At 38.5% G+C, this 25,709-nt stretch overlaps 1 protein-coding gene across 2 annotated transcripts; it reads left to right on the forward strand.

The window, feature by feature from the left end:
• The first annotated feature begins 6,145 nt into the window (after nucleotides 1–6,145).
• Nucleotides 6,146–14,595, forward strand: LOC131529928 (SLAM family member 9-like). 2 transcript variants are annotated; one of them, XM_058759935.1, is made up of 7 exons: nucleotides 6,146–6,560; nucleotides 6,832–7,161; nucleotides 7,642–7,736; nucleotides 7,833–7,938; nucleotides 8,122–8,244; nucleotides 12,492–12,562; nucleotides 12,923–14,595. In XM_058759935.1, exons 1-6 carry the CDS (start codon nucleotides 6,512–6,514, stop codon nucleotides 12,524–12,526), a joined length of 738 nt encoding a protein of 245 aa, XP_058615918.1. In that variant the 5' UTR covers nucleotides 6,146–6,511; the 3' UTR covers nucleotides 12,527–12,562; nucleotides 12,923–14,595. The 2 variants fall into 2 exon arrangements, with proteins under 2 accessions (XP_058615918.1, XP_058615917.1); XM_058759934.1 differs by having other exon boundaries at nucleotides 6,151–6,560; nucleotides 7,642–7,938; nucleotides 12,923–14,593.
• Nucleotides 14,596–25,709: the final 11,114 nt, after the last annotated feature.

Raw genomic sequence — 25,709 nt, forward strand, 5'->3', positions numbered from 1 at the left:
TCCACAACATTCTAATTTATTGAGATGCACCTGTATATAGCAGGGCTCCAGACTAACTTTTAGAGCAGTGGCACCAGCGCCACTGAGTTCTACAGATGGTGGCGCCAGAAGCAGATTTGGTAAAGCTGGGGTGGTGTGTGGGGTATTAAAAATAAAGATAATTAAATCATAAAATTATTATAATTTTGCGTTAATAAGTGTAGTTACTAGTAATTAGGGCTGCAACAACGAATCGATTAAATCGATAAAAATCGATTACTAAAAGCGTTGGCAACGAATTTCATAATCGATTCGTTGTGTCGCGCGACGCGGAGACGTTTGATTATTAAAAAAAACTTTAGTTGAGCGCGGAGCGGAGTGAACACACTCGGTCTCTCTCGCGCACGGATGCTAGCAGAGTTCGCGCCTCATAAATAAAAACAAAAAGTAAAAAAAAAAAAAAACGAGCGGAGGTAGAGGAAAGATACATGGCGGAGGCAGAGAAATCCGTGCGACCCAAGTCATCCAAGGTGTGGGAGCAGGGGCGGCGTTTGCGTATGGCAGAGTATGGCAGTTGCCATACCCTAGCCCAGTCAGGTGCTGTGAAAAATTATCCAAACTTGAGTCGCTTATAATTTGTTTTTATTATTTTAAATCAGAGAGTTTTAAAAATAGTAAACCAATTATAAGCATTAAAATAACTTGTCAGTAAAACTTCGTAACGCCATTGGATCATCGAGCTCTCAGCGAGACCTCGTAACTTCACCCCGCCTCCGTTCAGATTGACGCGTCGCGCACAGCCTGGAGAAGATGAGATCTCTGCTTTTTCGCAATGCAAGGGTGAATAAATAATTGGTGTTTGAATAGTACAGCGTTTTCTTTACTCAAACACTATGTCAGTAAAGGATAATGTTTTTGTGTGTTTGAAGAGTGGAGAAGAATTAGTTATTTGCGGTCTATATACGTTTTAAATATCCTGTGCATTATGTGCATAAGCGCTTAATTTGAGATTTTGGCCAAGTGTATTAAACAACAAGAAAAAACTAAGCGCCCATATAGCTACAATCAAAGTTATATAACCTGTAAAAGTTGATGAAAGCATAATGCACTTATGCACTGCATAACAGCCGTTCTAACGACAGACAAAACACTCCATCTCCGTCATTCTCTGGTCAAAAACATTATTAACTCCATTTGAGCTTGATTTTCATATAATGTTAAGTGCAGGTGTCTGATACAATACCAACGCTAACGACGCAGTGTTGTTAAATTATTTAATTTTTTGCACTTCCCCCCCCCCAAAAAAGTCTATATATTTGGCAGATGTAAAGCATACATGTGTATGTTTTTTGTGTTAGTCCATTTTTATTTTATTTTATTATTATTATAACAGCTCAGGGATGTTCAAGGAGCAACATGTTTGTGCACTTTCTAAAGATTTTAGTTCTGTTTTTGAATAAAGGGTTGGAAATGAATGCTTTTTTTTTTTTTAAATCTGATTCATCGATTAATCAAAAAAATAATCGACAGATTAATCGATTATTAAAATAATCGTTAGTTGCAGCCCTACTAGTAATATTACACATTTATTTCTTGGTAATGCACATTTGACAGTAATGCACTGAGCTTGAATTCGGAAGCACAAAATTTACTTTTATTAACAACAGTAACGTGCAAAATATGACATATTCTACTCTTATTAAATGCACCATTATTTGTTTGTAGTATTATATGGAACTGACCAACAACTTCAGTTATTATAAAAGGAGCTCTCTTGCTTTGTGTGATTCAGTCAGAGGAGTTTGTTTTTCAGTGTACTTTGTGACTTTTCTTACTTCATACACAAAAAAGAGCAAATATTTTACAAAATTTGATTTCTTGATGATTTAAAATTTTATAATAGTGATTTTATAATTTCAAAATATAAAGTAAAAAGTACAAATGAATAACTAATAAGCCTGTTCCTCTGCCACCATCTACTGGTTATAGTGGTAATTTGATGCCCCTTTTTTATTTTTTTTATTTTACAAGTGTTTGTTTACCACAAAGTATATTTTGGTCATTCCTTTAAAAATAACATTTTAATTGTATGCTTTTTAAAGTTTTAAAGTGCTGTAAATAGTTGTGTGAAATACTTAAATGTGCTTGAATTTCTCTCTCAAAAGGTTGTACAAACCCTAAAATGCATAATGTAATGAAATTCAACTATTTCTGCCACAACACCACGGTTATAGTTAGCGTTACTACTTCTGGTTATATGTCAGCGTTGTTTGACCTGTTTATAACAGATTTCTGTGCAGAATTTGAATGCTTCTCACTGGATCTTGCAGCACTGTGCAGTAACAGTGTCGCGAAATCAACACTGCTTCCTGAGTAAACCTGTTCTGAGCTCGGAGAAGTTTGTTTGCTCTGCGCTGATCCGAGCTGATAAATGGTCCGTGCTGCACAGCTCAAACGAGTAGCGCTGTTTCACTAGCTTTTGTTCCGCTTGATGTTTCTCATATGCAACAGAAATAGCAGCGCTTATGAGGTGGGGCAACGTAGTGGTCATGCTAGTGTGATTGCTCACAAAATTTAGTCGCACCGGCAGAAAAAAGCGGTCACAAAATGCAACCATTTGGTTGCAGTCTGAGCCCTGTATAGGAAGTGACCAAAACTGTGTTAAAAATTCTAGAAAATTGTTCTTATCCTGCGAGTCTCCACTCTTTTGTGCCCCGAGGTGGAAATGCCCAAACAGTAGGGAAAACTCTTGTGTACTTTTACATTTTTGACAACCATTGTTTTTTTATTATTATTATTTTTACATTTACATTTTGGTTATTGTTTTCTTTCTCACTTTAGATGCTGGTGAAAAAACCGCCAGGCTAAAGCATTCAAAGTGGAAACTTCTGCTGTGGCTCAGTAATCCAGGATTGGGATGGTGGAAGGAGCAGAAGAACCAGAAGATCAGAGATCAGGCAGAGATCTACCGGTGCGCCTGAGGAAACAGATCTACCTCATGTCTTAGTTAAACCAAAGAATTTCATCACTCACCTTCATGCCGTTCAGAACCTGTAAGACTTTTGTTCATCTTTGAAACATAAATGTATATCTTTTTAATGAAATCTGAGAAATTTCTGCCCCTCCATTTCACAGTTTATGCAACTACCACTTTCAAGCCTCAGAAAGGTAGTAAATACATCATTAAAGTAAACCCATGTGACTCCAGTTGTTTAACCTCAATTTATGAAGTGATATGAATGTTTTGTGTGCAACTTTGCATTTTTATTTACAAAATAACATGTTCACGAGAGCACCATGATGCATCACTGTTGGGTTGGCATGAGAGCTGGCCATCTCATGGTGCTTTTGTGAAAATGCTTTGGAGATTTGTGAATAAAGACATACTATTTTTGTTATTGCTGTTTTTATGCGTACACATGGCATCTGTTAAAAATATCTTCATTTGTGTTCTGCACAAAAGGGTCTTATGGGTTTGGAGCGACATGAGGGTAAGTAATTAATGACATATTTCACTCAAAAATGTAAATTATGTTCTAATGTGGCTATAATTGGTCATTGTTATGTTTTATAAACATTTTCAATATTTTAAAGATTTATTGTTTTGAAAAATGATGTTTATACAGTCTACTTTTGTTGGTAACACTTTACAATAAGGTGTCATTTGTTAACATTAGTTAATGTATTAACTAACATGAACAAACAATGAACAATGCATTTATTACACTATTTATTAATCTTTGTTAATGTTAGTTAATGAAAATACAGTTGTTCATTGTTTATTCATGTTAGTTCACAGTGCAGTAATGTTAACAAACACAACTTGTGATTTTAATAATGCATTAGTAAATGCTGAAATTAACATTAACTAAGATTAATAAATGTTGTAGAAGTATTGTTCATTCTTAGTTCATGTTTACTAATGTTGTTAACTAATGAACCTTGTTGTAAAGTGTTACCCTTTTGTTAATATCAATACCTCTGTGATTATGGTATCTTTCCTTAATTATTTGAAATGTCTGCTAGCAAATATTATGCTAGCATATCTGTTTATAATGATGCTGAGCACAGAACGTCCTGAATGCTTTCATTCATATTTCGCTGTATATCCTATGTTTTTATTAATAATTTGGGTGCATTTTACTGTTCGTATTTGTGTGTTTTTCAAAATAAATGAACTGAATTCATTTTGAGTCTATTCATCATTCACAGCAGTTGAAAAAGCCTTTAAATTAGTTTGGGCATATGAGGACATAAATTAGGTTAAACTACTGCAAAATAAATAATTATAAACAAATTACCAGCTGATTACCAGCACACAACTATTGATCCGCAACGTTGCCACGACGTCGCAGTTACGAACTGGCGACGTCACAAAGTTCCGTTGTGGCGACGTATACGCACCTTTCACTTTTCCGGTTGCCACGACGTAACTAGTTACGTCGCCACGACGTAACTTTGGTCACCAGATTACGTTGCGGTTACGTAACAGTTACGTATTTTTGTTAGCTGGGACGCCACCTGTTTGCTATAGCGGTGATGGGTCACGAGGCAAGCGGTGGCAGGTCCGGTGGCAGGCGCACATAGTGGTGGCAGGTTAAATGGCAGCTGCCCCTGCCACGCAAAGATTTTACCCTTATTGGATAAAACCCAACTTAACTCGATCTGGTATCTCTTTCCCCTCTATTTTTAAACGTACCGATCAACTCTTTTCCCGTCTCTGTTCATTTGCAACCATCAATTACTTTTCCTCCCTCTAAGTTCTTTTTTATTTCATCCATTTTTAATCCTAGTGAAACTCCATTTATCACCCCATACACCCATGAGTTCTGTCCTAGAATCCTGCACCTCAGCACCGTCTGTTTACCCACCATTGTAAGTTTTACAGCTTTGTTTTTTTGTTCCTCATTCCTGCATGCAATCAACAAATCACCGTCCTGTAACACTTTAGCAAATGCAATCTCTCCTACCTGTTTCCTTATCTCTTCTGTCAACATCATTGGATTAGTTCCTAAAATACCTTTCTCTCCTTTAAACTTCAGAATTATCCTTACCTCTTCCTTGACCATTTCCATCGTATCCCTCGTATTCCAACCTTTCCTCACTATCTCGAACTGCTTTCCGACCCCAACTCGTTTATTTTCTTCATCTTTTTCTTCACCTTCTTTCCTGCCCTTCCATCTCCTCCTACCTCCATTCCATCATCCTCTTCACCTGTACCCTCCTTCCTTTGAGTCTCTGCTCCATTCCCATTTCGATTTCCTCGTCATCACCTCCCCGGGGAGACGAAGCCAAAAATCGCGTACGTGTGTCCGCGTGGATCCCCAACACCTTGCTCAACTAACTGTCCGATGCTTTCCTACCGGAACTCTCCCTCACCTCAATCACATGAGCTGCCGCTGCTGCCTTGAACTACCGGTATGCCTTCAACACCTGCAGTCAATCCAAGTGGCCCTCTAGTGGAGTCAATATGCAATTACATCAAAAGTGCATATAACACTACACCACAACTGGAATACTGGAAATTTACCAATGTATTTAACATTTTAGCTCTGAGCTCATCAGAAAATTGGTGTGTAATAGTGTATTAATACTCAGTGTTTTCTGCAATTTGTCCCCTACTGATCTATCATAGATAAAGCAGTGATACAATATACAAAACCTTTAATTATTTTCTAAATTCATGTATTAGATTGTAAAAACAAAAAATGTAATTGCCCCAATAAAAAAAATAAATAAATAATAATAATAATTTTGCCACGGCAAAAAGTATCTAGTTTACTGACATCTTTGGTCCTAACAGGTGAAGTTTGCCATGTTGTAAAGGAAGACATTTTATTTTTTATTTATTTATTTATTTTGCTGAGAGGAAAATGACAGGAAGGAGTTAAGCTGGGAGAAAACAAACAAACAAAAAAACAAAACAAAAAACACAAGTTGAACAAAATAAGTACAAACGTGCAAAAAAATCTGCACTTCAACACAGTTCCTGCTCCCAAGTCTTCATCCTGTTTGTTTCAGTGAGCTGAATTTGCCCTGATGTTCATATAGCTACTGTAAAGACAATCCACGCTAAGTTTACTGTTCAGCTCTGCTCGTCACTGAAGCAACAGGAGACCCCTATAAAGGGGCGGAGCGATTTTATCCAAAGGAAGTAGGCTAAACGAAATATGGAAGTATGGAAACTGAAATCAAAATGTAGCGTTTTGGATTCTGTTGGCTACTTCTTTTTTTTTTTTTTTTTCTTCACAGAAAAAACATCGTGCGTTTTTAAAACGGATGGATGTACCACAACCTTCAGGATGTATTTTAATCGACGTAGCCTACAGTAATAGGCCCACGCACATCGTAATCTTAACAAAGACTATATATCTGGGCTTTTCTTTTTGCATCCCATATTGAACATTTAAAGTGAAAACGATACTAACATAATAGTTATAATATTGATAGCACCATTAACTGTATTCCTCGAAATGCTCGCAAACTCGCTCTACTATGAGGAGTTTGATCGGATATGTAGGAAACTGTGAATATGATTCATGAATCTTTTTTCCTCTGCCTATGGATTTGGTTCTCACATGGTAAGTGATACATTTTTAATGTTTCATTCCCAAAAGTTGTCATTTTTATCTTTTCACACAATAACATTATATAGCCTGTGTCGGTATTTGGAATATGTTCAACACAGTGGTGGTTCAAAACTGAATTACTCTCCGGGCGAGACCCCCTCTGAGAGCTGGTCTGAGCAAGTCTGAACTGTTTTTTTTTTTAGTGGGCTTGTTTTTTTTTTTTTTTTTTTATGTATTTGTTTCTAAAATTGGACAAATACATTTTTATTTTTCTGTGTTTCAGGTGTGATTGGTGATACAGATGAAGTGAAGTCAGTATCAGTGATGGAGGGAGATTCTGTCTCTCTAAACACTGATGTCTCTGAAGTGCAGAGAAATGATCTGATACTGTGGATGTTTAACGTTAACAATTCAGACACTCTTATCGCTGAAATCCACAGACAGAACATCTATATAGATGACAGTGTTGTGAGATTCAGAGACAAACTGCAGATGGACAGTCAAACTGGATCTCTGATCATCAGAAACATCACAACTGAACACTCTGGACTTTATAAACTACAGATCATCAAAGCTGGGGTCACATACAAGAGTTTTTCTGTTGCTGTCTATGGTGAGTAATATTACTTGTTGAATAATACCAAGAAATAAAAGTGATGTAAAATTACCAGAACTGTCCTTTAAGATGAATAACCCATTATTTAATAGCCTAAGATATAGGTTGTGCTGTATTCAGAACATTATCAAGGCTAAACACATTATACAGCCACCAATGCCTTACTGCTTAAAAAATTATATATATATATATATATATATATATATATTTTTTTTTTTTTAAATATTAAAGGAATAGTTCACACACACACACACACACACACAAAAAATGCTGGAAATCTTCTCTCTCTCAGGCTGTTTAAGATGTAGATGATTTGTTTTTCATTGGAAGAGATTTTAAGAAATTAAGAATTACATTGTTTGCTTACAAGTGGATTATCTGCAGTTAATGGGTGCCGTCAGAATGAGAGTCCAAACACAAAATACCACTTCTTCTTTAAGTAACATTTCTATTTTCATTTAATCTCAATATTTCCAGCTCCTCTTCCAATTCCTGTCATCACCAGAGACACTTCAAACTGTTCATCATCATCATCATCACTGCTGTGTTCACTGCTGTGTTCAGTGTTGAATGTGAGTCATGTGACTCTCTCCTGGTTCAAAGGAAACAGTTTATTGTCCAGCATCAGTGTGTCTGATCTCAGCATCAGTCTCTCTCTTCCTCTGGAGGTGGAATATCAGGAGAAAAACACCTACAGCTGTGTGATCAACAATCCCATCAACAACCAGACTCAACACAACATCAACATCGCACAACTCTGTCATCCCTGTCCAGGTACGTCAGTGGTGATATTAGTGATTAATGAGTTTGTTTAAAAAAGTATATTCTTCAAGCTTTCGAACCTTGTCCGTTCAAAGAAAGGTTAAGTGAGCTGAGAGCTATGGCAACAATGTCTTGATTGAAATCAGACACTTCAGGACTCATTTATAATTATTGTTTTTCTGTTGTTCATTACAGAACTCTTGCAGCAGTCACAGTCAGTGGCGTTATCCGTTAGTATAGTGATAGTACTGGTCTTGGCTGCAGTTGTGGCGGGGATATACTTACAGCACAGGAAATGCAAACAACCAAGATCACAAGGCAAGTATTACATTTTTCATTAACTAATATGAGCATTAGGGAATGAAGTCAAGTGTTCAGAAGATGTGCCACAATATCTATATTTTAAACACCATCTCAGACTTATATGAACAATGTGACATTATGGTAGCACTTTAGATTACAGCCCGCAATGTACCGCGTAATTAAACCGAATTTACAGCGTACCTATTTGTAACTATAGAGTACCTCCACAGTACCTACTCATAGGTGTCACGAATCCGGTCTATGAACTTCCATTCACTCACCACCAGAGGTCACTCGCTCACCACATAGACTCTTGCACTACACTACTGTTGCACTTCACCAGACTTATGCAACAATATTATGATTTAGAACAATTTGACTTATTGTAATAACGCAAAATATGTGATGCAACATATTTTTACACTACATACTCGGTAGCCTACTTATTGTATTATTACAACATACATATCTTACATGACATGGATACAAATAGTAAACTGTAGTATTCTATAGTATAATTTAGTAATTATAGTGAAGTTAAAAAGCACCACAGTCTTTATAAATTTTACCAGTTTACTAAAGAATATAAGCTATATTATTTACTAGTGTTATTTATGTGGGGTCATGGAGATTACAGAACTCAGCTGAAAGTATGGGGTAATTATGTGATGAGCTTCTGATATGATTTGGTTTTTAAATTCCCATATGAAAATTTACCTGAAAGAGTATTGCTATTGGTCATCTCAGCAGCGAGTCAGGTCACCAGCATTGAACTGTCGAGGTGCAATACAGTGGAAAAGTAGATTAACTGTTTCCAGCTCCTCCCAGGATAAATAACAGCATAATACACAGCACGTATAATTACCGTATAATTGATGTTTTTTGATAGCTGTAGTGCTGTTGGTGCACTTTGGGCTTCCGTATGTGGGTTAAGGCAAGTAGAATAAAATGTACTACAACCTTTTTCTTAACTACTGTGCAAACATACACCCTTGTTACATGTAGTTATTGTGTAAATGTAACATCCGTGGGCTGTAATCTAAAGTGATGCCTTGTTACCCTCTTGTTACGTGTAGTTACTGTGTAAGTGTAACATCTGTGGGCTGTAACAATGAAATATTTTTTATTATTTAACAATTTTAACAGATCTTTTCCAAGAACAGAATGCAGAAAAAAACTAATTTGCAACCACTTATACAAAATACAAAGAACTGTAAAACACACACACACACGCACACACACAAAATCATGTTCTACATTTATTTTAAATAGGCATACTGGCAATTTTTCCTTTCAGCTGTGGGCAGGAGTCAACAAATTTCTGGAGATCTTTTGCATATGCTTGTAAAGTTGTCCCTGCACTATATGAGGGAGCAGAAAAGTCCTCCCTCTCTGATGCCGTTTTCACCTGTGATCACAATTAGAGAAAAATACATTGCAAAAAAAAAAAAACAAAACTGTTAATACATGTCAAGTTTGCATAATGTAAAGAAGTGTTGCAAAAAACTTATATTTAACCAAAAATAAGGACTTCTGTGAGGACTCACAGCAATGTTTCAAGGAAAATCTGTAAGAGTTGCCAACACTGTGATTCGGTAAAGCAATAAATAATAAATTAACAAAGGACTACAAAAGTACACAGGTAACTGGAAAATAAAAACAAGAACTTAATTGTATAACAAAATAGAGAATATGTGACAGTCAGTAGGTGACAGTCCACTCTGATGGGCTCTAATTCACCTTAAAGGAGTAGTTCACTTCTGGAACAAAAATGTACAGATAATGTACTCACCCCCTTGTCATCCAAGATAGTCATGTCTTTCATTCTTCAGTTGTAAAGAAATTATGTTTTTTGAGGAAAACATTTCAGGATTTCTCTCCATAAAATGGACTTCTATGGTGCCCCCGAGTTTTTCGACATACCCTAACTGTCATGAACCGGGAAAAAACAGAGTTAACTCAGAGCTAGACAAGAGGAGCGTTTGAGATTAAAAAGCATATTGTAACTTTTTTAGAAAATAAACAATCGTTTCGCTAGATAAGACCCTTCTTCCTCAGCTGGGATCGTGTAGAGCCCTTTGAAGCTGAACTGAAATGAATTCATCGTTTTTAATCTGAATTCCACTGGGCTACCCACACCACCAAACCTGTCCCTAACCTTACCCGTATCTCACCTCAATACCAGAAAAAGTGATTTGCAATACAATATAAAGCAGTGCTGAAAATTCAGCTTTGATCAAAGGAATAAATTACATTTTAAAATATATTCAGATAGAAAACAGTTATTTTAAATAGTAAAAATATTTCACAATATTACTGTTTTTGCTGTATTTTGGATCAAATAAATGCAGACTTGGTTAGCAGAAGAGACTTCTTTCAAAAAAAAAAAAGAAAAAACTTACTGTTCAAAAACTTTTGAATGGTAGTGTATATCATATATATATAATATATACAGTATATATACTGTATGGTGGTGGGCCACCAGGACCAAAAAATGCCAGGGCCGATTTTTTGTCCCAGTCCAGCCCTGCCCATGGTTTAACTATAGTAACAGTGTTTCTTTTTTTAACTATGGTATAAACATAATTAAAACATTTTCGTAAGGTACAGGGTATAGCAGGGGTTAAGGTGAGTTCGCATATTCTGTTGCATATTCTCTATTTTGTTATACTATTAAGTTCTTGTTTTTATTTTCCAGTTACCAGTGTACTTTTGTAGTCCTTTGTTATTTTATTATTTATTGCTTTACCGTATCACAGTGTTGGCAACTCTTACAGATTTTCCTTGAAACATTGCTGTGACTTTTACAATTACACAGTAACTACACGTAACAACAGGGTAACAAGGCTTCACTTTAGATTACAGCTCACGGATGTTACACTTACACAGTAACTACACGTAACAAGAGGGTAACAAGGCTTCACTTTAGATTACAGCCGGCGGATGTTACACTTACACAGTAACTACATGTAACAACTGGGTAACAAGGCATCACTTTAGATTACAGCCCGTGGATGTTACACTTACACAGTAACTACGCGTAAAAAGGCATCACTTTAGATTACAGCCCGCGGATGTTACACTTACACATTAACTACACGTAACAAGAGGGTAACAAGGCTTCACTTTAGATTACAGCTCACGGATGTTACACTTACCCAGTAACTAAAGGCATCACTTTAGATTACAGCCTGATGAACTACACGTAACAAGGGTGTTTGTTTGCACAGTAGTTAAGAAAAATGCTGTAGTACATTACTTGCCTCAAACCACATATGGAAGCTCAAGTGCACCAACAGCACTACAGCTATCAAAAAAAAAAAAACATCATTTCGGTAAATGTACATGTGTATTATGATGGTATATTTATATGCTATATCCTGGGAGCAGCTGGAAACAGGTAATCTAGTTTTCTACTGTACTGCACCTCAACGGACATGATTCGCTGCTGAGATGACCATATGCAATGCTCTTTTATCAGGTAAATTAAACCAAATCATAGCAAAAACTCATTACAAAATTTTCCCATACTTTAGTAATCTCGACTATGGTGGTTTTTAACTTTGCTGTAATTACTAAATTATAGTATAGGCCTACTAATTGTATCAACGTCATGTAAGATATATGTTGTAATAATACAATAAGTACCCAGTATGTAGTGTAAAATATACTGCATCATATATTTTATGTTATTACAATAAGGTAACTTGTTCTAAATCATAATATTGTTGCCAAACACAGTACGTCATGCATACTACATAATCTTAGAAAAGTTACACATTACTTATGAAATTCTAACAGTATAAATACTTCTAATTTTCCAAGTCATTACCCCCTTATTGCCCAATTGTTTCCATTTACCTACATGTACGTTCAGCTTTAAGTTATACTGACGCGGAAAAGCGCGGACTCTACATACATGTAATTTCAGAATAGGTACCCTTTTTTAGTTATTAAATACTTATAGTATGCTTTATAATTCCGCAGGTTATTACCCCCTTATTCCCCAAACGTTGCATATTGTTCCCTTATACCTATGAGTAGGTACTGTTGAGGTACTCTATAGTTACAAATAGGTAGGCCTACGCTGTAAATTTTGTTTAATTACGCGGTACATTGCGGGCTGTAATCTAAAGTGTTACCGTTTAATTTGATGGCAGTACAACCTTTTCAGAATAGGAATATATCTTTTTTCATTTACGTGTGTAATTCTTATGTTAAATACACACATTCTCCTTACACCAATCCACATGTGTTTGTAGATCTGACAACCAAAGAACAGCAAATGTCAGAATAGATCATCTGCTGCCTTCAGATGGGAGATCTGCCACAGGTCTGTAAATAGTTCATTGGATCATGATTTTTTGATGATTTGTTTTTATTTATTTAAATATTTTTTTATTTTATTTACTTTAAATATAACATTTATTAATTTAACATTCATGATGATATCCTCTATCCTCTGAACTCAGTCACCTTATTGAGGGCAAGAAAAAAACAAACAAACAAACAATTTTTTTAAATTTTTTATTCATGATTATTGTTGATGTTCTCTGTACAGCGCTTTGTGAAAGTTATTTTTAAAGGAGTTATATAAAATAAAGTTGTTGTTATTATTATTATTATTATTATTGGTTACACCCTATTCAAAAGTGATTCATTTGCAAAGAATATTTCTCTGTGTCTCAAACAGAAATCATTTCTGGATGCGGGCAGAACCGAGACAGCTGTGAACTATCAACACACAGTGAAACTCAAAAGGCAGATCTCAAGAGAATATCACTTAGACCCAGAGTTGGGTCTCCTGTAGGAGTCATTCAATTACATGGTCTTACATATTGTATTTTATCTAAAGTTATATTTAATATTGTCAATTTGTATACAAAATGTAGATTATTGTGTATTGAAATTCTTTTTAGCGGTTACCTGAAGAAAAAAAAAATTGCTCGAATCTAATGCTTTTTTGCTTTGATGTCTAATAAAACAAATTGAATGTCAAAGACATATTTAAAAGCAGTTTCATAAGGTTTTTAAAGGGTTGTATTTCCCCTAGTGTAAGATGTTGTAATCACTGGTGTGGCTTGAGATTTATTACTTAAATTTCACTTTGTTTAAACTCTGTTGTTGTGAAATTATCAGTCGGCATCTTGTGTGTCTGTAGACTGTGTAATATTTAGAGTATATATTAAACAAACACCACCAGAGGGGGCTATAAAACACACTTAAAACTCGCTGATGGACACAAGTCTAACAAATACTGAGCAGCTGAATGTTGACACCTCGCAGCACAAACGACAGAGATGAAGCTGCTCTGTCTAGCACATTAGTATATAGAGTACATAATCTTGTATTTATCGTCTATATTGTTTCCATGGCCGCGGGAACTAGGGGTGCTGAGGGTGCTGTAGCAACCCCCGCCGCAGGGCCGGGTCTGAGATTTTCCTTTTGCGTCTTTGCGCTTGCAGTTTTGGCACGATTCTCTCACTGATTTCAGATTTGCAAGCGAGTGGAAGGCGGGACCTTCTTCTTTCAGCCAATCAAATGAGGCTCTTGCTGACTCTCGATTTACTCTTATCTGATTGGTTCAATAAACACTCCAGACTTGAGAACACATCTTTATTTTTAATTTGACTCAGCGTCATTCTTATTGTGGGGATGGTATTTTTAATGCACAGATACATATAAAAAAAATCAATTAATAATTAATAATACAATAAAATAAAATAATAAAACAAAAAAGCATGATCCTTTATAAACTGTGTAGGCTACCATTAGGCTGACTACCATGTATGTGTTCATTCTGAATTTCGAGCTAATATTAGGAAATGACATTTCTGTGTATTCACTCTATTTATCCTAATCATCCTCCTCTTCAGCAGACCATATGATATTAGTTTGTAATCTTGATGCTACTGAAAGTATCTGCACTACTATGCATAATTTCACCATGTCTCCTGATCAGGGTTGATGCCAGATTTTTGTTTTTCCTTTAACGTGTATTTAAAGGAGATTTTACTGTACTAAATATTTACCCCTAAATCATGCATTTACCATCTGTAATGCCATGTGAAACCACTAGATGGATGTATAACCATATACAAATATCAACATTACTGTGTATTTCATGGTTTCTGGGAATATTTGATTCAGACATAGTTATTTTGCATTTGGTTTTTCATTTAGATGCTATATTTAGACTTTATTAAAGACTATATTTTGTCAAAGTTGTAGACAGCTTCTAAGGATCATGCTTTTTGTTTTATTATTTTATTTTATTGTATTTATTTATTTTTTAATATATATGTGTGCATTAAAAATACCATCCCCGCAATAAGAATGACGCTGAGTCAAATTAAAATAAAGATGTGTTCTCACGTCTGGAGTGTTTATTGAACCAATCAGATAAGAGTAAATCGAGAGTCAGCAAGAGCCTCATTTGATTGGCTGAAAGAAGAAGGTCCCGAGAGAATCGTGCCAAAACTGCAAGCCAAAGACGCAGACGTACATAGCGGGTTATTTGGGGAACATTTTGCTCTATGCATGCAAGAAGTCATTTAGACAGTTGCAACGATTTTTTTCTACACACACATATTGGTTTTACGCAGTCAATCCGTTTTGCAGTTCTTGATAAGGCTGTTTTCACTTGCAAAACATTGTGCACAGGCTTGCAATACTTTTGGCTCTATTTGGGCGAAACAACAGTGCCAAAAGTGTAAGCGCAGAAAAATGAAAGTCAGAAGATTACAGATCATATTTATTTTGCCTTAGCATGAAGTTTCAGTTTCACAATACTTGATATACACTTACAAAAAACAGTAAAAGGCTGCAAATCTTTTTTTCTTACGCTTGAAATGCAATTTGCACTTTTACAACTCTTTTCTTGCAAATGCAAAATTAATTTACGCTTGCTATCTTATGTACACTTTCACAAATCTTACCCTGCGCATGCAAATCTTTTTGACGTCATTTTACCTTCATACATTAGCCTTTAAATAGGCTTGCTAGCTGAAAGGAAGTCAGTTTTACATTTTGTCTTTGGTTCTGATTGTGGACTGAGCAATGTTACATACTTGGGCCATTTTGGTGTAGCCAAAGTAAGCACATTGTTGCTGTTTTGTTTCTTTTTGTACAGTTTTTTTTAATTATTTTTGTTTTCTCATGCACTTTGAATATTTTTTCACCTTCCAATAAACTACCAATTTTTGATTATTGCACCAACATTTTGTACAGGACGTCATTTCCTTTACCACTCCAAGTGGTTGGGCTTCCCACAAATATTATTAACCATTGCAATATTTAAAATATGTTGTTTAATATGGGTTATGCTACTTTGGTCAATTAGGCTGTTGTTCATTACATGATTCATTAATTGTAATAAGTTAGGTGTTTATAAATTTGTTCAAGCTTGACGCCTTTATTTTCTAATATATATTTCTGAAATTCCCGCAAGGATTTCAACAGCATATCTGAAATGAGAAAAAAACAAAAACAAAAAACACACACATTTATTTGTGTTTAATGCTGCATTCACCTGCTATTGGAATTATGGTAAATATGAGTTTCCTAGTCGGAAATTGGCCATATAAGGCCTCTCATGTCCAATTTCCGACTAGGAAACTCGTATTTACGATAATTCCGATAGCACGTGAATACAGCATAAATTCAAACAACACAGACTAAACCTGATTGGTTCCAGAGCCATTGAACGGCTCTGATTGGTTCGTATGATAATGAGCTCGCAGCAGAGAGCTTTGTAAATCAAATATGATGTGCGTGCAAATATCCCTTGAATGTGAATATAAGTCTAAATTTAAACAGTATTATATAAGAGCGATCGTGTCTCTTTAGGGCGCTTGGAGGAAACCACGCAATTCATATGGATTACTTTGACGATGTTTTTTTGCGATGAACTTTTTGAAACGTGAACATCTTTCAGAGGAACATAAATCTCTCAGATTTCATTAAAATATCTCCGCTTTTCTTTCGAAGAAGAACGAAAGTCTTAGATGGTTTGGAGCATCGTAAGGGTGAGTGATGACAGAATTCAAATTGTTTTGGGGAATTATGAAATTAATTAGAAAATATAGCAGTATGTTTTTATTTTTACCAGCTTCTGCAAGTTTGTATGGCGTCTGGCTTTGGTACCTCACTGTGACTTCAGGTAAAATTTGTATTTAATTAACGTTATTTGTCTGTGCCAGTCATGTTTTTGACTCATGCATTGGCAGAAAAAAATAAAATAAAATAAAATTAGTTAACATTAACATTCTTTTATTTGCAACATGAAGTATATTTATTTCTGATTTCCTGAACAATTTGGCTTCATTGTAATGAGGTTAATGATCTTTGAAAAACCATTATGAAAACACGATTACTTTGTCTTGAGCTGATAAGCAAACTGTGGTAGTGTTAGTTGATTGGTGTCTATATTTGTTCAAGCTTGACAACCTTATGACTTTATTTTCTAATATATATTTCTCATTACAGATAAGAACAAAGATTAAATTGTAAGAAGGGTTGCTTATAAGAGCATACGGTACATCCAACCCGAAACTGCTGAGGCTGGTAAGGTTTTTGACTATATTTGCGACCAGGTACATTCTAGGGTGACCACCTGGCAATAGATCTGTTGCGGGACAGTAGATGTGTTTTTGCAGGACAATGCGGGACACGTGAAAGACAGATACATTTACTACTCTTATGCTATTTAAATACTGATTTACATTACGTTTGTTGTCTTATGCACCATTTCATGTTTCTGCCGGTGGATGCCCACACTCCAGGTTGCGCTTCTGGCAACATTATATCCAGGAAAGAGTATAAGTTTTGAGCGCGCACATGTAGGCCTAATGTAAACACGTAGAGAACATCTGTTTTGTGTGAGAGTGAAGAGAATTCTGCGAGCGGAGACATTTGTTGCACTCTCGCATTACAGTAATGCATTCTGGACACTTGTCATTAAAATAACGTCATAGAAACCACCTATTTTACTATTAAAATAAGAAGAAAGTCGTGTCTGAAAACTGCAATTGTGTTTTTTTTGGTTGTTTTTTGTTTTTTTTAATTAAAGGAGAATATCGTGTTTTTCCATGTGCGCTCGACCATATCCGTTGGTGGTGCTCAAGCACTTGATGAGGTCCGTACATCCTTTGCGCCGTCCACCCAATCGTCATCAGCGGAAAAATGACGTTGATCTCCGACGTCGATCCGGCATCATTTTGCTCATCGGGGTGTTGATCCAACGTCAGGTGCTCCATTCAAAACTAACGGAAAATCGACGCAATTGGTTTATTTACCTAACGTTGAATCGACGTTGATTTTAGGTTGGTTGAAACGACGTTATAGAATCAACACGTATTCAACATAAAATCAATCTAATTGGTTTGCTTCACTAACGTTGAAACAATGTTGATTTCAGTTGGTAAACCGACGTTATACAATAAACTTTTTCTGCTTCTTTTAAAAATCTCACATACTTCATAAATAAATTAGCCTGTATTATGTAATAATTTATTAATAATATATTAAACACATCACATTCAGTCATAACTTCTTTATTATTTATACAATACAGTTTATAAACAGTTACAAATACATGATTAGAGCACAAACCATATAACATATTAGCCTGACTACGTCAGACTTCGTACTTCCGCTCAATTTCATTTTGTTTCTGTCAGACTTCGTACTTCTGCTCAATTTCATTTAGCTTCTGTACTCAGTCTGATATAGCAGACCATCTCTCACTTTATCTCCGGCTCCGCAGCAGCCGGGCCAATCAACGAACAGAGGGCGGGCTGAGAGCCGTGACGTAGACGCTAAGTGCTGAATTTAAGATTGTAGTTTAGGTTTAGTTTAGGGAAATCTAACACAACAGCGGACATGGAGACACGGGATGCTATTCGCTCTGTTGTGGAGAATATTCCCGGCATTTGCCAACTTAAGCCCGAACAAGAAGAGTGTTTGGTTCACATTTTGAATAGAGGTGATGTTGACCGATCGTCAGTGAGAAACTGGGGAGGCCAAAGTCCGGCAAGGCAATAATTGTGATTGTGTGTGTGTGTGATGTTATTACTTCACATAATCAGCAAAAGTCGTTCACAGCCATCTTCACTCCGGTATTTTGCTCGATGGTTTTGTTTTTGCCGCATACCTGTGTTTACAGCGGAAGTTCGAGGCGGCACGTAACATACGTCATAACCAACCTGTGGCGAGGGGGGCGTGGTTCAGCAAGGTCTGCAGCGGGAGAGAGAGTTGGGAGACGAGCGGTGAGTAAGTGGGTCAAGTGCAAATGACAAACACCTGTGTCTCGTTCCAGTAAGTGGTGTGGGGAGACCGCATAAAAGACACCTGGGAACGTCAGAGAGGGAGAGAGAGACCTACTGCTGACTGCGGGCTGCTGGCTGGGGATTGTGCGGGTGTGGAACCCACTATTGGTCAGGAGAGCAGGACTTTATATTGCGTATGCATTGTGTTATATTGAGCGCTGATAGCGCAACTTTTTGTTGACAAGAGAAGCTAAATAAACCCCAGTGACAGCCCAGTCGACCTCGTCCTCTTCCTTCCTGAACATTGACTTTGACTTTGCTACACTGGTGCCGAAACCCGGGAAGGAAGCAGGAGGGACGCTGCCATCATGCAGACTCCAACAAGCACGCCGTTTGCGGACGTCATCTCATCTCTTGCGGTCCTCCACCAAAAACAACACCAGGCGCTGCTGGACATGCGGACTGACCAGGAGCACCGCTTCCAGGCCATTTTCCGGGCACAGCAGGAGGACCGCGAGACGTTCTGGAGCTGGATGAACCGGGAGGTTCGGGCAGAAACAACCACACGGGCAACTGCACGGGCAACCCCCCAAGTTTTTGTGCGGATGTCTCTTGGGGAAAAGGAAAGCAGGGAAGGGGCGCGATTGTACAGGTGGGAGAGGTTGAACCGGGACCACTGAGTCCTGAACCAGAGGAACAGAGTGGAATCAAGAGGCTGATCCTCTCGGAGCGTGATGATTTTCCTCTGGAACAGACTCAGGATGAGTCATTAAAACATGCTTTTGAACAGGTCCGTTACATCGACGGTCAACCTCTCCAGCCTGCTCGGACGCTCTCCTATCCCTATTTTTCAATTGTAAAAGATCGGTTGTATCGAGTGACCCAAGACGCTCAGACAAAGGAAGATACAACACAGTTGTTAGTGCCAAAAAGCCGTCGGGAAATGCTTTTCCAGGCGGCTCATTGTAATCCCATGGCTGGACATTTAGGCCAAACGACAACACTAAATCGTCTTATGGCCCGTTTTTTTTGGCTGGGCATTCACGAGAACGTACGCAGGTGGTGCACGTCTTGTCGCGAATGTCAGCTGGTAAACCCACCGGCCTCCTCAAAAGCGCCTTTGCGCCCTCTACCGTTAATGCAGGTCCCCTTCGAAAGAATTGGGATGGACCTCATCGGGCCATTAGAGCGGTCAGCGAGAGGACATCGTTTTGCATTAGTCCTGGTGGACTATGCAAGCCGATATCCCGAGGCAGTGCCGCTCCGCAGCATTTCTGCCAAGAGTGTTGCGGACGCGCTGTTTCGCTTAATCTCCCGAGTGGGGATCCCGAAAGAGATCCTCACTGATCAAGGCACGGCGTTTATGTCACGTACGTTACGCGAACTATACGAATTATTGGGCATTAAATTGAATCGCACCAGCGTTTATCACCCACAAACGGACGGACTGGTGGAACGATTTAACCGCACGTTAAAAACCATGATTCGTAAGTTCGTTCACGAAGACGCCAAAAATTGTGATAAGTGGTTGGAACCCCTCTTGTTCGCTGTGCGGGAGGTCCCACAAGCATCCACGGGGTTTTCCCCCTTCAAGCTTCTTTATGGTCGTCAGCCCCGAGGGGTTCTTGATGTCCTGAGAGAAACTTGGGAGGACGGACCTTCTCAAAGTAAAAATGAAATTCAGTATGTACTGGACCTGAGAACAAAACTCCACACTCTGGGGTGGCTATCTAGGGAGAATTTGTTACAGGCCCAGGATAGACAAAGCCAGCTATATAACAGGGGAACCAATTTGCGGAAATTTTCACAGGGAGATAAAGTGCTTGTATTGCTCCCAACTTCGAGTTCCAAATTACTTGCGAAGTGGCAAGGACCGTTTGAGGTCACACGGCAAGTTGGAGATCTCGATTATGAGGTGGTATGAACAGATAGGGGTGGGGCACATCAAATCTATCATCTCAACCTCCTAAAAAAATGGAGCGAGGCGGAGTCAGTGATGCTGGTGATGGTGGTGAGTGGAGAAGATGATCTCGGGCCAGAAGTGAGCATCAAAACGCAATCTCTCGCTCTGGCCCCGGGAGGAGATCATCTCTCACCCTCCCAGCTCACTGACGTGGCCAGGTTGCAAGCAGAATTTGCTGATGTGTTCTCGCCCCTACCTGGTTGAACAAATCTCATTCAGCATCATATCGAGACCGAGCCAGGCGTAGTAGTACGCAGTCGGCCGTATCGCTTACCTGAACACAAGAAAAAGGTGGTTCAGATGGAATTAGAGGCAATGCTCGAAATGGGAGTAATAGAAGAATCTAACAGTGATTGGGCGAGCCCGATAGTCTTAGTTCCTAAGACGGACGGCTCGGTCCGATTCTGTGTGGATTACCGCAAAGTGAATGATGTGTCGAAATTCGATGCGTATCCAATGCCGCGAGTCGACGAATTGCTTGATCGGCTGGGCACAGCTCGTTTTTATTCGACACTGGATTTAACGAAAGGATATTGGCAGATCCCCTTATCGCCGGTATCTAAAGAAAAGACAGCCTTCACAACGCCGTTTGGATTACACCAATTCGTTACGCTTCCGTTCGGCTTGTTCGGGGCGCCGGCTACTTTTCAGCGACTCATGGACTGTATTCTCCGGCCCCATGCTGCATATGCCGCTGCCTACCTGGATGATATCATCATCTATAGTAATGACTGGCAGCGGCATATGGAGCATGTGAGGGCTGTCCTGAGAGTGCTGAGGGTGGCCGGTCTCACGGCCAACCCGAGGAAGTGTGCGGTTGGGCGTGTGGAGGTCAGGTATCTGGGCTTCCACTTGGGTCACGGACAAGTGCGTCCCCAAATTAATAAGACTGCAGCCGTTGCAACTTGTCCGAGACCTAAGACCAAAAAGGAGGTGAGACAGTTCCTGGGGCTGGCGGGATACTATAGAAGGTTTGTGCCTAATTATTCGGACCTCACCAGCCCGCTGACTGATCTCACTAAAAAGGAAGCACCCGATCCGGTCCAGTGGACGGAGCTGTGTCAGCAGGCTTTTACCCAGGTAAAGGCTGCTCTGTGTGGCGGGCCGCTATTACACTCTCCTGACTTTTCTCTCCCCTTCTTGTTGCAGACTGACGCGTCAGACAGGGGGCTGGGTGCAGTCCTGTCCCAGGAGATAGAGGGGGAGGAGCGGCCGGTGCTGTACATTAGTCGCAAGCTCTCGAAGAGAGAGACTAAGTACAGCACCATAGAGAAGGAGTGTTTGGCCATCAGGTGGGCCGTCCTCACCCTTCGATATTATCTCCTGGGATGGGAATTCACTCTCTGTTTGGACCACGCCCCTCTGCAGTGGCTCCACCGCATGAAGGATACGGACGGCTCCCCGGCCTGAGTCGGGCGGTGGGGGTATGTGGCGAGGGGGGCGTGGTTCAGTGAGGTCTGCAGCGGGAGAGAGAGCTGGGAGACGAGCGGTGAGTAAGTGGGTCAAGTGCAAATGACAAACACCTGTGTCTCGTTCCAGTAAGTGGCGTGGGGAGACCGCATAAAAGGCACCTGGGAACGTCAGAGAGGGAGAGAGAGACCTACTGCTGACTGCGGGCTGCTGGCTGGGGATTGTGCGGGTGTGGAACCCACTATTGCTCAGGAGAGCAGGACTTTATATTGCGTATGCATTGTGTTATATTGAGCGCTGATAGCGCGACTTTTTGTTGACAAGAGAAGCTAAATAAACCCCAGTGACAGCCCAGTCGACCTCGTCCTCTTCCTTCCTGAACATTGACTTTGACTTTGTTACACAACTGTTATGTGATTGGCTTACGGGTACACCAATGATATTAAACTTCAGACAAGCGCCTGCCCACAAGAAAGAAAACGCTTGTCAATTATGCCCTTACAGACTCTGTCTACGAAGCAAAGTGAAGTAACAGAGTTTGGTATTACCAGGCTAATAACATATACACAGAACATGCATTTACAATCAAATACACACAAAGAGGTATTAAGTAAATTATAGGTAAATTTAAATAGTGTCAAGTTACAAATAAAAATAATAAAAAATATCATGTTATTTTATACCAAATGTGCTTGTTGTTTTATCAATTCGTTGAATATTGTATTCTATAAATAGACAGCAGCAATTTTTTTTCTAGAAACTCTAGTAAGTTACATTTTCAGAATCAAGGTGGGAGAATAGTGATATCTATTTTAAAAATAAAATATTGATACAATATAGTTAATATAAATATGAAAAATAATAATACTTCTTCCTAAAGTACTTTGTGAACTATGTTTGCTCAAGAATGTTTTAGTTTTAGCATTTTGAGTCAATAGGCTACTCTGTTCAATATAGCAAAACAAACTTTTAATCAAATTTTTTGTTCCAGATTTTTACTATTTATTTATTTATTTTATTATTATTTAATAAATAAATAAATAAATTATATATATATATACACACACACACACACACAGGTGCATCTCAATACATTAGAATGTCGTGAAAAAGTTGTACATGTAAAGTAAAACATTTAAAAAAAAAATTGTTTTAATTTTGAGGATTAGAGTTTACAGCTCATGAAAGTCAAAAATCAGTATCTCAAAATATTAGAATATTTACATTTGAGTTTCAATTAATGACCATCCCTACAGTATAAATTCCGGGTATTTCTTGTTCTTTGAAACCACAATAATGGAGAAGACTGCTGACTTGGCAATGATCCAGAAGACAATCACAGAGTCACAGAGGGTCATTACTGAAAGGGGTGGCTGTTTACAGAGTGCTGTATCAAAGCATATTAAATGCAAAGTTGACTGGAAGGAAGAATTTGGGTAGGAAAAGGTGCACAAGCAACAGGGATGACCGCACACTTGAGAATACAGTCAAGCAATGCTGATTCAAACACTTGGGAGAGCTTCACAAGGAGTGAACTGAAGCTGGAGTCAGTGCATCAAGAGTCACCATGCTCAGATGTCTTCAGGAAAAGGGCTACCAAGCCACTCCTGGACCAGAGACAACATCAGAAGCGTCTTACCTGGGCTGTGGAGAAAAAGAACTGGACTGTTGCTCAGTCGTCCAAAATCCTCTTTCCCAGAGTCTGGAGGAAGAGTGGAGAGGCACAGAATCCATGTTGCTGGAAGTCCAGTGTGAAGTTTCCACAGTCAGTGATGATTTGGGCTGCCTTGTCATCTGCTGGTGTTGGTCCACTGTGTTTTCTGAAGTCCACAGTCAACACAGCCATCTACCAGGAAATTTTAGAGCACTTCATGCTTCCTTCTGCTGACAAGCTTTATGGAGATGCTGATTTCATTTTCCAGCAGGCGGGACACCTGCCCACACTGCCAACGGTACCAAAAGCTGGTTTAATGACCATGGTGTTACTGCGCTTAATTAGCCAGCAAACTCGCCTGACCTGAACTGCATAGAGCATCTATGGGGTATTGTCAAGAGGAAGATGAGAGACACCAGACCCAACAATGCAGATGACCTGAAGGCCACTAATGACTTGGAGACTGTTTTGCATGCTTTTATTTCCACACGCTTGGATTATTGTAATGCCCTTTATCTGCGCATAAGTGAATCCTTGGTTGCCCGTCTTCAGTATGTCCAGAATGCTGCTGCAAGAATTTTGACAAATACCAAAAAACGAGATCATATAACGCCTGTATTGATATCCCTTCATTGGTTGCCTGTAAAATACAGAATACAATACAGAGTGTTAATGTTTGTCTATAAAGCATTGCACAGTCAGGCTCCGAATATATAAAGGACATGTTAATCCCTTACCAGTCCCAATGTCATCTACGTTCCTCTCAAAATATGCTCCTAACCGTTCCGCGTTTTTTCTGTGGCGGCTCCTGCCCTCTGGAATGTATTACCGTTACCCTTAAAATCATCGTCAAGTATGGACATTTTTAAAAAGGATTTGAAGACCTATTTATTCTATCAAGCTTTTGCCGTTTAATTGGGTTGAAGAATTGTGAAGGATTGGCTTTTTGTCATGTCTTGTTATTTCATGTTTGTATGAATTTTAATATTTTTACAGGCTGGTTCATTATTTAAAATCTACAGTTTGGAAAGTCTGAGTCAGAACAGTTTTCAAAAGTGAAATTATAAACACAATGAGGATGTGAAAGCGACTAGTGAGAAGATGAGTTTACCTGTTCGGTGTAATGAATTTTAATGTCCCTGATGACCTCTCTGTAGTCCCAATTTAGATGCTTGCTAGCAACACCTCAAGACAAGTGAAAGCTTTAAGAAATCAAGTGGGAAATTAAGGTAGTTATGTCATACACTGGGGGAAAAAAAAAATCTAATTTACTCAATCATATTTTTTGTTACACAAAAAGCATATTAAGTTATACCACTTAAAAACCCACTTAAAAAACACAGACTGCAGGGCAATGGAGCTATAAAAAAAAAAAAAAAAAAAGCTAACTCGTTTTTGGGTTTAAGGACCCATTCCTGCCAGACTCTGTGGAAGACGAGCTTCATGCTCGTGTGGTGGATTATGGGATTGACTGATAATTAGAGAAAGCTTTGAAAGTGTCTAAGAGTGTACATCATTTTTGAAATACAAATTTAATGCAAATATCACACCCAATCGCTGCAAGACTAGCTGGATTAATTGATGTGTATTAAACTCACAACGTATCTTTGCTGTGGGTGTTTATAAAGAAAGCGTGCCTCTTTCCAACCGTAATCACCTGTATATTTGCATAAAGTGTGCCTGTATACACACCCAGAGGCTTTCTAATGTTGTCAGTGGGTGGCATAACAAAGGCATAAATGAAATAGCCTACAAACAAAATGATTGATCACTCGTCAGCTCATCTAATCAGACAAGTATAGTAAACATGATAAACATTAGAATTCTGCTGTCTTGTCAAATCAAATTGGAAATATTTTCTCATTTTGTGAGCAAATCCAGTGTTAAGTGGGTTTGTCCCTGCTGATGCTCATTCTGAGGTTACATGAAAACATAGTAGTTTGCAAAGTATGTAATTGAAGAATATGTGCTGACCTGATTTTGTCGTCAAGTCTTGTTCAACTTATTACTGTTATGCACCTGCATTCGTACTGAGGTTTCCTTCCTGTTGAGGTTTCTTTCCTTATATGGCTCTCTAGAAGGAGGGAGAAAGAGGGAGGGAGGGAAGAGAGAGTGTTATACCTGTGGTTCCTCTCAAAAGTTCAAACCTAAGAACTGTCTTCACACCATTGGATTATTCCTCGCT

The sequence above is a fragment of the Onychostoma macrolepis genome, chromosome 22, assembly GCF_012432095.1.
Source record: "Onychostoma macrolepis isolate SWU-2019 chromosome 22, ASM1243209v1, whole genome shotgun sequence".
Lineage (NCBI taxonomy): Eukaryota > Metazoa > Chordata > Actinopteri > Cypriniformes > Cyprinidae > Onychostoma > Onychostoma macrolepis.